The sequence below is a fragment of the Balaenoptera borealis genome, assembly GCF_965194805.1.
Source record: "Balaenoptera borealis genome assembly, chromosome: X".
In the NCBI taxonomy this organism is placed as follows: Eukaryota; Metazoa; Chordata; class Mammalia; order Artiodactyla; family Balaenopteridae; genus Balaenoptera; species Balaenoptera borealis.
In genome coordinates this window covers 16,501,025-16,515,448 of record NC_138881.1, presented here as the reverse complement: position 1 = coordinate 16,515,448, position 14,424 = coordinate 16,501,025, and the positions used below count along the sequence as shown (strand labels likewise).

Here is a 14,424-nt window from a genome sequence, read left to right as displayed (position 1 = left end):
TGCCAGAACAGTATCCCAAGTAGGCTCTCTGCTTGGTGTCTCTAAAGTCTGTCCTTCATAGATTGACAGTTTACTCCTCCTAAAGCTCAAAGATCCAAAATGGCTCTCCACTCCCTATTAAATAAAACTTCAAACTCTTAGATCACCATTCTAGGCGCTTTGCAGACTTTCTCCAACCTGCCCCTAGCCCTGTTTCCCACTATCTGATATATGTCCAAGTAAATTGAAGTTCCTTAGGAGCTCCCCAAACTCCCATCTCTTCTCCTGCCATTTTCTATGCTGGGGGTTCCCTTTCTAAATCACTACTGTTACAATTCTATCCATCTTCATGCCGCATCTCAAGCCTCTCTGTTTTCTGTGAGTCCCTCTAGACTTGGATTTGTGTGGTTTTAGGTTACCACACTCATGAAAATTACACACAATTAGTGAAAATACTATCACTTCCATCACGGTATAGGTTCTTAGAGGGCGGGGACCTTGTTTTAGTCTTAGTTAATCCCCAGTAGCACCAGTGCACTGTATGCTCAAGAGAAATCACTCAAGGTGTTGAAGGGAAGGGAAATTAAAGTTTGGTACAGCCAAAATAGGAAGCTGTGTTCCCACCATCATGGCCAAGAATTCAACCTCCAGGTCAGGAAATTACTGCCAGTGGCTCCTTCAAGGAAGTCAGAGGAGCCTTCTGCATGCACTTGAGAAGGTCGTGGCAGTGGATACAGGAGCAAATAAAGCGTAGTCTTCTGGTCAGGGCATGATGGCTCCGGTGAGACCATGAGGGTCACCTTGCTCTCAGATAGGGATGTGGAACACGCAGCTCAGAGAGGCAGGGGCTGGTCCAAGATCGCGGGGCCGGTCAGACACAAACCTGGGACTGCAGTCCTGACTCCGAGTTCAAGACTTGTCTGTCCCCAAGCCGGGCCTGTTTCATTTGTGAATAAGAAGCACAGAGAAGTCACCCTCTCTGCCCTCTTCCCAGATAACTTTTCATAGTAAAAGAAAATGAAAAATCAAATACAGTAGGATATGGAATTTAAAATCCACAAGACATACCCGGGGGAGTGGGGGAGAGGTTTCAATTTTATTGGAATTCTGTTGACTAGGGTTGGAATGACTTTCTTGATATCCTCTAGTCCCTCTGAGGGTACTTGTATCATGCCCCAAAGCTCATAAAATCAGATTTTAACTGATTTTATGATTTATGGTCAGATTTAACTGATAAGTTCTCCCTTCCACAATTTAATGTTTTGTTGGTGTTTGATCCTCCTGTTGTCACACGACTGATAAAATCAGTCCTGGTTTACAAAAAGAAATTTTTACATCATTACTTTGTTGATCAAATTCTTTTTTTCCTGATCATGATGTTCATACTCGCTCATGGAAGAGAAAGAAAATTTTTATGCATAGAAAAAAGAATAAATAAGAGAATTAAAAAAGGTATGGTTAACCTTTTGGTATAAAAATGGTATTCACAGTTTTGGATCTTGTTCTTTATCCTAATGTAATAGATCCCTGCCCCTTCTCTCACTTTATTATGTTTTTAATAAATTTATTTATTTTATTTATTTTATTTTTAGCTGCGTTGGGTCTTCGTTGCACACGGGCTTTCTCTAGTTGTGGCGAGCGGGGGCTACTCTTCGTTGTGGTGTGCGGGCTTCTCATTGCGGTGGCTTCTCTTGTTGCGGAGCACGGGTTCTAGGCATGTGGGCTTCAGTAGTTGTGGTGTGCGGGCTTCAGTAGTTGTGGCTTACGGCCTCTAGAGCGCAGGCTCAGTAGTTGTGGCGCACGGGCTTAATTGCTCTGTGGCATGTGGGATCTTCCCAGACCAGGGCTCGAACCTGTGTCCTCTGTATTGGCAGGTGGATTCTTAACCATTGTGCCACCAGGGAAGCCCCCTTCTCTCACTTTATATGCCACTGCTCTTTGCGATCCAGGATTTTGGCAGTACTGCTTCATACATGAAAAAATAATTCCATTTCATGATATAAGCAAACAGACTGCCTGCAGAGAAAGAGCCTATTCCTGTTGTGATTTCCACGAAATAAAAAATGCTCAATGTGCAAATGGAGTATAACTTTAAAAATGATATGTGGACATCAAATTGTGTTCTACTTTTGGGAGTAGAATTATAATAGGTTTTAAATTTCTTTTGTACCCTTTAATATAGTTTCCTTACTTTATACGGTGATCATGGCTTTTATTTTAAAACTCTAAACCCTCTGAAGAAAGATTTTAAAACTCTCTAGTGTTAGTTACTGTGTTGCTATTATGACATTTTAAAAAACATTTATGTATGTATTTATTTATTTATTTTGGCTCTGCTGGATCTTCGTTGCGGCACGCGGGATCTTTAGTTGCGGGATGCGGGCTTCTTAGTTGCAGCATGCGGGATCTAGTTCCCCAACCAGGGATCAAACCCGGGCCCCCTGCATTGGGAGCGTGGAGTCTTACCCACTGGACCACCAGGGAAGTCCCTATTATGACATTTTTAAGAAGCTATCTGACTGCTACATGTGGCTGTTAGTAAACATGGGCGGCTGGAGGATAGCTGTAAAACAATAAATTAGAGTAGTAAAAATGTTCATGAGAAGGTTGGTTTGTGCTAGTATTTGCCCTTTTTCCCTCTACCATATTAAAATGATATAATAGGAATTTGGTGGTTCTGTAATTACAGGTATTGCAAAGGGTTTGAGCTCCAGCCATCTCTTTATTCAGGAATCAACCTTGCAGTTTTGCTGATAGTTGCTGGACAGCAATTTGAAACTTCCATGGAGCTAAGGAAAATAGGTAAAGCTGTTTATGACTGCAGTTGTTGATATGCTTTGGTAACACAAGTTCAGCATTAAAAATTATGTCCAAATAACCAACATTATATTTCAAAAGGAACAGTTACTGTATGATAGCACACCTGAGGCAGTAGCCCGAATAAAATGCCCATTTTCTCCTCTAAAGGCTTACATAATATGGTGGAAACTAGGAAGACTTTTCATAACTTTATCTAAAATTCAAATTCTTAAGGTGTCCGGCTGAACAGTTTGTTGGGAAGAAAAGGGAGCTTGGAGAAAATGAACAATTACTGGGATGTGGGTCAGTTCTTCAACGTCAGCATGTTGGCCAATGATGTTGGGAAAGCTGTCCAGGCAGCAGAGAGGTTGTTCAAACTGAAACCTCCAGTCTGGTGAGTCAGGTCTATGTGTTTTCATCACCCATGTCAATATCTGATCTTGTTCTGAAAGGTTTCCCCCAGGAGGAAAAGGTGTGAATGCCAAAAATAATAGCAGTTGCTATGTTTTTCCTTCTGACTTCTTCATTAAAGCAAAGTTAGGGCAGAAAGAGCAACTCTTGAGGCCTCGCTTGGTTTTATGTGACGGGAGGGAAAGACAGACAGACAGACACCCACACACAGAATGTATCCCTACATGCTATGTCTCCAAGACAAAACTCTCAGCCCTGTTAATCTTTTCAGGCCACGTAGGTCCTCAAGAGCAGAACGTTCTTGGGTATCAGTACATATTGTGCATTTGTGAGAAAGCAGATAGTAAAGCTGAAAGTACACCAAGAAAATGATTTTCATCACAAATGAAAACTGGAACTAAAACACCAATTATAGATATGATCAAGAAAATGGTGGCCCAGCAGTGGCCCTAGGTTAGCACATTATACAGCCATTAAAATGTGTAAGAAAGAATACTTGGAGACATGGAAATGTGTTCATGGTTTATCACTGAATAAGAAAAGCCAGATGCAGGGTATATTTTTCTATACCAGTGCTCAGATTTTGACATTATCAGAATCACCTGTGTTGATTAAAACACAGATTGCTGGGCCTAACCCTTCAGATTTCTGGTTCAAAGGGTGTAGGGTGGGGCCTGAGAATTTGCATTTAGAAATTACAAGCTGACGCTAGTCTGGGGACCACACTTTGAGAACTACTGTTTTATATGGACTCATTTTAATTAAAAACCTCTGTTTCATATGTGACTCAGAGGAGGGTCTGGGAGGGTTGGGCAATAGCTGACTTCCCAATAGACATTAAGCTCCATTAGAGTTGTGGTTATATTATTGATTGCTACAGTTTCATAATAGATTCTCAGTAGATATTTGTATAATGAGAAAATGATGAGTCATGGATTTGCTCCAACATATTGATAGTGGCTGTCTCAGGGAGGTAGCAGGTTAAGAAGTTTGTAATCTGCTTTTTTAACTCTATTTTCTGATTTGTCTAAAATGCATTTGGATTACTTACATAATTTAAAATTTTTTACTTTTAACAATCCATGTTCGTCTGTCCCCTTCTATTTCTCAGCTCAGTGGGCCAATCTGGACTCTCAGGGGTAGGAATCTCAGTGTTCATATCTAGTTTGACTGTATTTCTTTCCCATCTGGAGGACTTAAATTTGACCCTGAAACCCTGTTAACCTCTTGAAAGTTTTCTGAGGCTGAGAGAACACAGAGGCAGGCTGAGCTTCCAGCCCTCCTGGAGTGGCTGCTGTTTGCAGAATTCTAATTTTAAGGTGCATTGTTGCATCTGAGCCAGACAGAGCTGACTCTGGAGAGGAGACCTGAGGCGTGAATACATTCCTGTTACATCAGAACCTGGACTGACTTACAGTGTTGGTACCTATTGTTGTGGGTTCAAGACCACCCTGAGGTTCACGATTTGCTAGAAGAACTCACAGAACTCAGAAAAGCTATTCTACTCATGGTTATGGTTTATTGCAGTAAGAGTATATAGATTAAAAGCAGCAAAGGCAAAAGGCACATAGGGCAGAGCTCAGGAGAGACCAGGCATAAGCTTCCAGTTGTCCTCTCCCAGTGGAGCCATGGACAGTGCTTAATTCTCCCAGCAATGATATGTGACAACACGTACAAATTATTGTCAACCAGGGAAGCTCACCAAGCCTTGGTGTCCAGGGTTTTTATTGGGGGTCAATTATGTAGCCATGAAGCTCCCACGTAGCTGACCTTAGTCACTGAGTCCCCAGCCTCTCTGGAGATCACACTGATACAGCATGGCCCAAGGTCCCCACCATGAATCATACTGTTAGCGTAAACTAGCTGGCCTGGTGCAAGGCCCAGGTAGACAGAGACTCTTAGCAGGCAGGATATCCCAAGGGCTTAGAAGTGATCTCTCAGAAGCCAGTCAAGGGCCACACCTTTCTTTGGAATGTATACTTGGGCAACCCAGTCCTGCTGTATTAATCCTTTACTACACAGTACCCAAGCAAGTCAGTCAGAGCCTAGCTGATCTGCCTTCCCAGGATAGCTCCAGACTTTATCCTCAAAGGGCAAAATAATACTCTGATACTATCAGCAGAAACACCTCCCCACCAACCGCATTCACTACCAGAGAGGATGTGACTACCACTGCCTGGCAACTATGTTTCAAAGAGTTCAGTTTGCCTAAAGATAGTAAAGGTGTGGTGAGATTGAAGACCTTATAAATTCAACATCTACCAGGTCAGATCTAATTTTTTTTAAAAGAAAGTACATTGAGTTTAATATTAGTGATTGCCAGAGGTCAAAGAGGGGATGGGGATGGGAAGGAAGTTGGCGTGGCTATAGAAGGGAAACATGAGGGATCCTTGTGGATGGAAATATTTTCTATCTTGACTGTATCAATGTCAGTATCCTGACTGTGATATTATTCTAGAATTTTACATGATGTTACCATTGGGGTAAACCAAGGGCACATGGGATCTCTCTGTATTGTTTCTTATAACTATGTAAATATATAATTACCTCAAAATAAAAAGGGTAGTTAGAAAAGAAGAAGATACTGAGTTTGAAATTTTGTCATTTTGCAGTTGCTTTGAAGTTCAAACCACTTGCTCTTGTTAATTAAGATAGCAAATGCTTGCCAGTCTCTATGCTTTGAACACAATGTACCAAAACTGAGGTTTAGCCCAGTGTTGGTAAAAGCAATGTTGTATGTTTGTTGGACAAGCTTATTTTGCCCCGTTTGGGTTTCTTTTAATTAAGTATGTGGTTGCCAAATTATTAAGAAGTACTTGCTACACACTATGAATTTAAGAAATAAGTCTTTTGGGAAACTTCTTTTAAAGGGAGTAGAACTGAATTCCGTTTCTTTGGGAATCTAATTTATTGGTGCTCATGATTTTTCCAGGTACCTGCGATCATTAGTTCAGAACTTGTTATTAATTCAGCGCTTCAAGAAACCCATTATTGAACATTCACCCAGGCAAGAACGGCTGAACTTCTGGTTAGATATAATTTTTGAGGCAACAAATGAAGTTACTAATGGACTCAGATTTCCAGTAAGAGATGCTAAATCCATTTTTTTAAGATAAAAAAAAAAAGAAACTGGGGTTGGTACTATCTAATTATTGAATACTCTGAAAGGAAGAAACCCTTAGAGTAACTGAAAATGTTAAGAGAGCCATCAATCTTATGTAGAATCAGCCAGCGAGAGATCAACTCACTAGAAAAAGCTGGCTATATCCTCTAAAATAGTGGTTCTCAACTAGGAGTGATTTTTGTCCCCCAGAGGCCGTTTGGAAACGTCTGGAGACATTTTGGTTGTCATAACTGTGGGAAAGGTGTTGCTTCTGGCATCTAGTGGGGTGGAGGCCAAGGATGCCACTAAACCTCCCACGATGCACAGGACAGTCTCCTGCCCCCAACACAGAATTATCCAGCCCAAAATGTCCATAGTGCTGAGGAGGAGAAACTTGGTTCCACAACAATGCAACACTAATAGTAAAATTTTCAAATTCACAGCTGTTTGCTGTTGAGCTTTGGTTTGCCTCCAATGCCACTAATTACTTTTTAAAACTTTATTGAAAAGCAAAACCGCTTTTAGCTTTTCATTGAGTTTTTGTTTCAGTTTTATGATCATCTTATAAGGAGTCATAAGTAAGACATCTAAGCATCCCAGAAACTGAACTTCAGATAATTGTGTTTCGTGTTTATGTCATAAGATTTTGTGAACATTCAGTGTTCAGAATTTCATGAAACATCGAATAAAAGATTACGTTGTTTGAAATGATTATGATAATGATTTTGTGCCTGGGTAATAAGTTTTTAAATCTTCTTTGAATTATGAAATATTTCAAACCTACTGAAAGGTACAAAAAAAAATAATGGGACGGACACTCATGTAATCTGTACCCCAGTTTAGCAATAAACATTTGCTTTGGAAATTCATTCTCTCTCTATCTCTCTCCCCCTTTTTTACCCCGTTCCTCTTCATCTCTCCCTCCTCCTCTCCTTCCTTCCTTCCCTCCCTCCCTCTCCCCCAGCAAAATAAAATATGACTGATGGACTGTCACCTCACTCTTCATCCTCTTGCATTTTTTGCAGACTTGGGTACCTACCTGTGGATTCTCAAGTTTACTTCCTAATTTCTCTCAAAAACTGTAGCCTTCCTTTCTTCTCTGTGACTTCCTCGGGCAAGCCTTTCTTGGCCCCTCTGTCTCAAGAAGTGTCCCCCACCCCTTCCTCACCATTATTCTGCCTTATTTTCTTCAGAGGTCTGTATGTTATGTTATTGCATATCCTTGTCTGTTGGTTACACTGTCTGCCTCATCAGAGCATAGACCTCCCATAGGGAAGGGATTGTGGGCCGCCGTATCCACTGGTCCTAGAGCAGGGTTGCTGCATAGTAGGTACACGTAGAGGATCTGTGGAGTCCAGAGCTTCCCACTTCCTCACTGGGCAAGATAACCTATGTGGCATGTTCCCACACATTACAGAAATCTGTTGTTTTAGGTTCTGGTGATAGAACCAACCAAAGTCTACCAGCCTTCGTATGTCTCTATAAACAGTGAAGCTGAGGAGAGGACAGTTTCTCTGTGGCACGTCTCACCCACGGAAATGGTAAGAAAACAATCATAAACAGCTCTCTCTTTATTCTGTATTATTTAATGAAAAATTCAGTTTTCAAGTAGGAGAGTCAACTATATTGTACTTAAAAGAACAGGCACCCATGCCTAACTTCTGAGTTACGGGAGTATATGAGAGAGTGTAATCACAGATGGAGGAAAGGAAGCAGGGTTTTCCAAATATATATATTTGTATTATATGTATAGCTATGTGTGTATATACATATGTGTATATATATGTGTGTGTGTATATATATATGTATTTATATACGAATGAATATAAACTTGTGGAAAAAAATGAGTTAAACCATGAAGGAAGTGGATAAGGAATAAAGTGAAAGTCCCTCCAAATCCCCCAAACTTGGTATGTATTCCCGTCACCAATGATTTGATGGATGTCCATCTATACCTTTCTCTAAGCTCAGTTATATATGTATAATGTGTGTATACATATATCCATTATATATATAATATACATATATATAGGGGGAAGAAGCATTTTCATTAATGTGAGATCATATGGTGAGATTTGTTATTTTGCAACTTACTCTTTTTAAATGATCCATACATCAGGGACAGTTTTTCATATAGCACACACTGATCCACCCGATTTTTAAAATGTGATATTCCCTATATTCCCATATAATGGTGGTGCATTTCCGGGTATGGATGAGCCATAATTTATTTTACCACTTTCCTGCTAATGCACATTTAGGTTTCAGTTTTGCATTCTAGCTGATGGTAAACACGCCAGTGCACATCCTGGCGGTTACACCCTACCGCGCACATGTAGATGTTTCAGGAGCAAAGAGTCCCAGAATTGGACCTGCTGGCTTCAAGACTACATATGTTTAAAATTCGATAGCTACTGTCAAATTCGTACCATCCTAATTTATACTTACACCAGCAATATAGGAGAGGAAACATTTTCATTGCCCATTAAAGATATTACACAAATGCTGGGCCAGGCCTCATGTTTTGTGGTAACAGCTACATTTTCATCTGTATTTGTCTAAAGTACTTCATCAGATTTTTTCTTTAATAAAATATTCTGTAGTAATAAAAAGAGGTAGCACCTTTGACAAGTGCATTAGACAGATCTATTTGCTATGTCTGTGTTTTCATGGAGTGTGGGGAGAGTTCTGCCATCAACTTGGCAAAGAAGGATTTTTTTCCCCCTGGAAACAAGATTGTGAGCAGTTATGTCTTAATCAGGTAAAAATAAGCAATATCTTCAAAAATAAAATACAACATCAGAGAATAAGGAGAGGCTCAGAATCATATTGGAAACACTTTATCAGAAATAGTCAAGATACAACTTTCCATTGTTCAATGGGCATAAAGTTTCAGTTACGCTAGATAAATAAGTCATAGAGAGCTGCTGTACAGCACAGTGCCTATACTTAACAATATGGGATTGTGCACTTCACATTTGTTAAGAGGGTAAATATCATGTGTGTTCTTACCACACACACAAATAAAAACAAAACCCAAGGGACACAAGGACACTTTGGGAGGTGTTGGATATATCTACTACCTTGATTGTGGTGATGGTATCACAAGTGTTGGCATATGTCCAAACTCATCAAATTATGCACATTAAATAGGTGCAGTTCTTTCTATATCACTTATACTTCAATAAAGGTACATATGAAAAATATATAGTCATGAATGATATTTCAAGTTACCTTAGTCTGCTTGAGCTGCTGTAACAGAATACCACAGACTGGGTGGCTTAAACCAGTGGTCCCCAACCTTATTGGCACCGGGGGCTGGTTTTGTGAAAGGCAGTTTTTCCACAGACCTGGGGGGCGGGGGGGATGATTCAGGCGGTAATGTGAGCGATGGGGAGCGGCAGATGAAGCTTCGCTCGCTTGCCTACCCGCCCGCCCACCCTCCACTCATCTCCTGCTGTGCAACCGGATTCCTAACAGGCCGCAGACCAGTACTGGTCCACAGCCCAGGGTTTGGGGACCCCTGGCTCAAACAACAGAAATTTGTTTCTCACAGTTCTGGAGGCTGGAAAGTCTGAGATCAGGGTGCCAGCATGGTCAGGTTCTGGTGAGAACCCCCCTCCTGGTTTGCAGATGGTGGTCTTCTTGCCCTGTTGTCACATAATGGAAAGAGGGATACAGAACTCTCTCCTGTCTCTTCTTATATAGGGCACTAATCCCATCACGAGGGCTCCACCCTGGTAATCTAATCACCTCTCAAAGGCCACCATCTCCAAATACCATCACACTGGGGGCTAGGGCTCCAACATATGAATTTGTGGAGACACAAACATTAAGTCTGTAACACAAATGTAAGCCAGTAACCTTGTCTAATATTTAACAGCGAAGCAACCTTCTCCTCATTGATAAGAGAGTCAGTAGCCATTAGTGAAGATGAGCCGCCGTAATGTGCTGGGGTATTTTTCCTGCACTGTGTGCTTTAAATATTTGAGCAAAAGAGAAGGAGCTAGAATAAGATACATACATGGTGTGCATACAGATATATCTCATTTGAAGAATGCATGTATCTTCTATTAAATTTGCCTCTTTGGGTTTTTTTTAACCTTTTATTGAAGTATAACACACACACAAAAGTGTATAACTCATAAATGTACAATTTGATGGATTTTTTATCAAGTGAACACACCTAAGTAACCAGTGCAACCCAGGGAAGGGAACATTAGCAGGCCCCCACCCCCCAAAGCCCTACTTATGTTCCACCCTCCAGGTACCACTGCCATGAAGCACCCTGTCCTCAGTGTTGGGATTCTTGTACTAGAGGCCAACCTTGCTTACATTGTTTGTGTCATTGATGCCACTGTGATGCAAGAGAATTTTCAAAATTCTGATCTGTAACCTCACTATTCCATTGATAGAGGTAACAAAACACCTCATTTTTAAATTTTTATTGGGGTATAGTTGATTTACAATGTTGTGTTAGTTTCAGGTGTACAGCAAAGTGAATCTGTTATACATATATCCACTCTTTTTTAGATTCTTTTCCCGTATAGGCCATTATAGAGTATTGAGTAGAGTTCCCTGTGCTATATAGTAGGTCCTTATTAGTTATCTATTTTATATATAGTAGTGGGTATGTGTCAATCCCAATCTCCCAATTTATCCCTCCCCCCCTTACCCCCCAGTAACCATAGTTTATTTTTTACATCTGTAACTCTATTTCTGTTTTGTAGATAAGTTCATTTGTAGCCTTTTTTTTTTAGATTCCACATGTAAGCAATATCATATATTTGTTTTTCTGTGTCTGACTTACTTCACTCAGTATGACAATCTCTAGGTCCATCCATATTGCTGCAAATGGCATTATTTTGTTCTTTTTACGGCTGAGTAATATTCCATTGTATATAGGTACCACATCTTCTTTATCTGTTCCTCTGTTGATGGACATTTAGGTTGCTTCCATGTCCTGGCTATTGTAAATAGTGCTGCAGTGAACATTGGGGTACATGTGTCTTTTTGAATTATGGTTTTCTCTGGGTATATGCCCAGTAGTGGGATTGCTGGGTCATATGGTAATTCTATTTTTAGTTTTTTAAGGAACCTCCATACTGTTCTCCATAGTGGCTGTATCAATTTACATTCCCACCAATAGTGCAAGAGGGTTCCCTTTTCTCCACACCCTCTCCAGCATTTATTGTTTGTAGATTTTTTGATGATGGCCATTCTGACTGGTGTGAACACCTCATATTTTGACAAGTAGTTATGGAAGAAACTAATCATATTAAAGTGACTCTTCATACTTTTAGAGCAAAATGGTTTTGTTCTCATGGAATTCTACAAACCTATAATGGTTGCAGGTCTTTAATGGGAATTTCCATCGGTACATATAGTATCTCACTAGTTGTAAATGTTTTACTTTGTTTGTATATAGTCTGTAATAAGAAATAGAAAGAACTATATAAGCAGCAAATGGTAGTTTTCCTTGACTGAGGAAATGTTTTGCACAGTGCTTGGTAGTTGTCAGAGCAAATGTCTGAGAGAAATATAAATTGCCTTTTTTTCTTTGAGAGGAAGGCTTTGCTTTTGCCTTCATTTACATTTTTGAAATTCTGCAGGTTGTGGAAGCAAGCAGATTAGCCTGGAGTGAAAGGATAACTTCTCTGCACAGACTTGCGGTTCTTCCTTCCCGGTGGGCTGTGGTGGTGGGAAGCAATCACACAGGCACACGTTCACCTGCAGACAGCACCGCTGTAACATTAGGTTAAGGTCTGCTTCATCAGCCGGGGATTCAGAAACGTACGCTGGTCAGTGTTTAACCACCAGCTCTCCAGGGGATATGGGAGCAGAGGACCGATTTGTAGTGTTTACTGATTTCTGTGGTGTAAATACTCCCATCATGGCCAGTTTCACGCAACCAACATCAGGTCACCGAGCACAGCGTTAGGCAGAGATGTGTGCAATGGCTTCCCAAGCTGGTGCGAGCTCGGCCAGCACAGCGATGCAGGCAGGCTGCACAGAGCAGGAGCAAATGCGGTGTTTCTCCCTCAGCTTCTCGTGGGCCCCAAAGTCACCAACAGGTGCACTGCGGCCACCATTGCTATCCATACGGGGAGGGCTGCTGGTTTTGGAAAGCTCTTTGGGAGGCGCCTTTTATGCTTATGTTAGCGACTGGAACATCTCACACAAAAAGTCTATGCTTTTAACACAAAAATCCCCCCTCCCTGAAAGTCCGCATCCTGGGGGTAGGAGGGCAGAGGCTGAGTCAGCACCTCGGGGATCCTGAAGGAGTCCCCTCCCTCTGACTTCCCGGCCCATTTCTCCAGAGCCCACCCCGGCTCTGCTTCCAATGCACTGTTACTGGCGGCTTCTGGCGCTGTGGAAAGCTAAAATCTTGAATCTGTTTCCTCATCATGATTTGGTGAAATATCCCCTCTCAGGAAAGATTAGAATGCTGCCTTACAGGAGGCTCGGGACAGGAGGAGAACAGTCATAGCTTTCCTGATTGACCCGCCAGGACACCACCAGATAGCTCATGAAAGACTCCCCTTGCAGATCCAAGAGAGCACAGACTTCACGGTTCCATTTGTATAATATTCCAGAACAGGCAACGGTCTCCACAGTGGGACAAGTGAGAATAGCAGTCGCCTTTGGGTCGACAGCAGTGACTGGGAACAGGGGGTCTGAGGGAATCTGCTGCTGCTGATGTTCTGTCTCTTGGTTTAGATGCTGGTTACAGTGGCTCTTCATTTTGTGGAAATTTATTGAGATGATCACTGTACCCTTTTCTGAATGTATGCTCTATTTCAGCTTAAAAGTTTAGTAATAATTAAAAAAACACTTGTAGTGGCCCTCTTGATATTCCCCAATCATTATTGGATCCTGTGACTTTCCAGATAAAAGTCAAACTCTTTTATTAAGTGTCAAGCCCCTATATAACCCTGCCCTCCTTCTCCTCCCTCCTTCTCCTCCCCCTCCCCCTCCCCGACCCTCAGCCCCAGCCAGACCTTCATCTGTCATCTCACAGTCCCCTGAGCTGGCCCTGCAGGAGTTCACATCTGCTCTTTTGTTCTCATCCTTCTCCCTCCCTGGAATTCATTCTTCCAATTACCCAAGTCCTAACTTTTGCAAAGGTGTCTCTAACCACCCTTCCCTCCTTCCATCCTTCCATTGAACGTCTGTTGGCTACCCAGTTGTCTGTATTATGTGCGAAGTATATCCTATCGCTTATTTATCCGTTTTCCAAAGTGTCTCCCCAACTGCTCTGCAAGCCCATGCATGACTTCTATATTTTTATATCTGTAGGACCTATGAAGCAGGAACCCCCCACCCAATGCCTATTGATTATGATGTAAAGGGAAAGCGGAGGGAAGGTCCGTGTGGTTTACTTCTGTTTTTTTTTAATTTTTTTAAATTTAATTTTATTAATTTTTTTGGCCGCACCACGCAGTGTGTAGGATCTTAGTTCCCTGACCAGGGATCAAACCCGTGCCCCCTGCAGTGGAAGTGCAGAGTCTTGACCACTGGACCGCCAAGGAAGTCCCTCCATGTGGTTTACTTCTTAACCAGTAAATCTTCCTCCTGAATCGAGAAGTTCCCTAAAGCTACCCTAGAGTAAACCTACCGTCTGGGAATACTTTGAAAACTTGTGTGGTTGAGCTTTCTATATACATACAGCCTCTTGCAGGCTCTCTCGAATCTGCCCTCGTTCATATTTCTGTACCTGAATCCAAAGCAGACTCCCGTTCTCCACCACTACCCTCTTTCAGTGACTTGGAACACATCCCTCCTCTGAAATACACTGAGTCTTTCTATAAAGATGGGTCTGATGTGATAGCTTTCATGTTTTCATCCACTTTCATCTTTCACAGCTCTCAGTGATTCTCACACAGAGGGGAGGCTTAAAGTCCTGTTGATGGCCTCCAGAGGCCTGCATGATCTCCCTAACCTCCTCTCCCACTCCCCCCTCACTCACTCCGCTCCCGTCTCACTCCCCTCCTTGCTGGTCCCCAAACCTGCAAAGCACACTGCTGCCTCAGGGCCTTTGCACTTGCTGTTTCCTCTGCCCGGAACTGGTCCCCCAGTTAATCTGCATGGCTCACTCCCTCACCTCCTTTAGCTTTCTGCTTGAAAACTCA

General features: G+C 41.8%; 1 protein-coding gene and 1 long non-coding RNA gene across 5 annotated transcripts in view; one reads left to right on the top strand and one right to left on the bottom strand.

Moving 5' to 3' along the window:
- The window catches only part of LOC309620021, a 601,726-nt gene that overhangs the window by 242,074 nt on the left and 345,228 nt on the right, over positions 1–14,424 (bottom strand). The gene's annotated exons all lie outside the window — the stretch shown is intronic.
- MAP3K15 (mitogen-activated protein kinase kinase kinase 15) overlaps positions 1–14,424 on the top strand; it is a 148,157-nt gene that overhangs the window by 92,532 nt on the left and 41,201 nt on the right. For all 4 annotated transcript variants that reach the window (XM_082375481.1, XM_082375483.1, XM_082375480.1 and 1 more), the window contains 4 exons: positions 2,669–2,781; positions 3,013–3,172; positions 6,122–6,272; positions 7,726–7,833. In XM_082375481.1, coding sequence (XP_082231607.1) covers positions 2,669–2,781; positions 3,013–3,172; positions 6,122–6,272; positions 7,726–7,833 — 532 coding nt within the window. The remainder of the gene's footprint in view (positions 1–2,668; positions 2,782–3,012; positions 3,173–6,121; positions 6,273–7,725; positions 7,834–14,424) is intronic.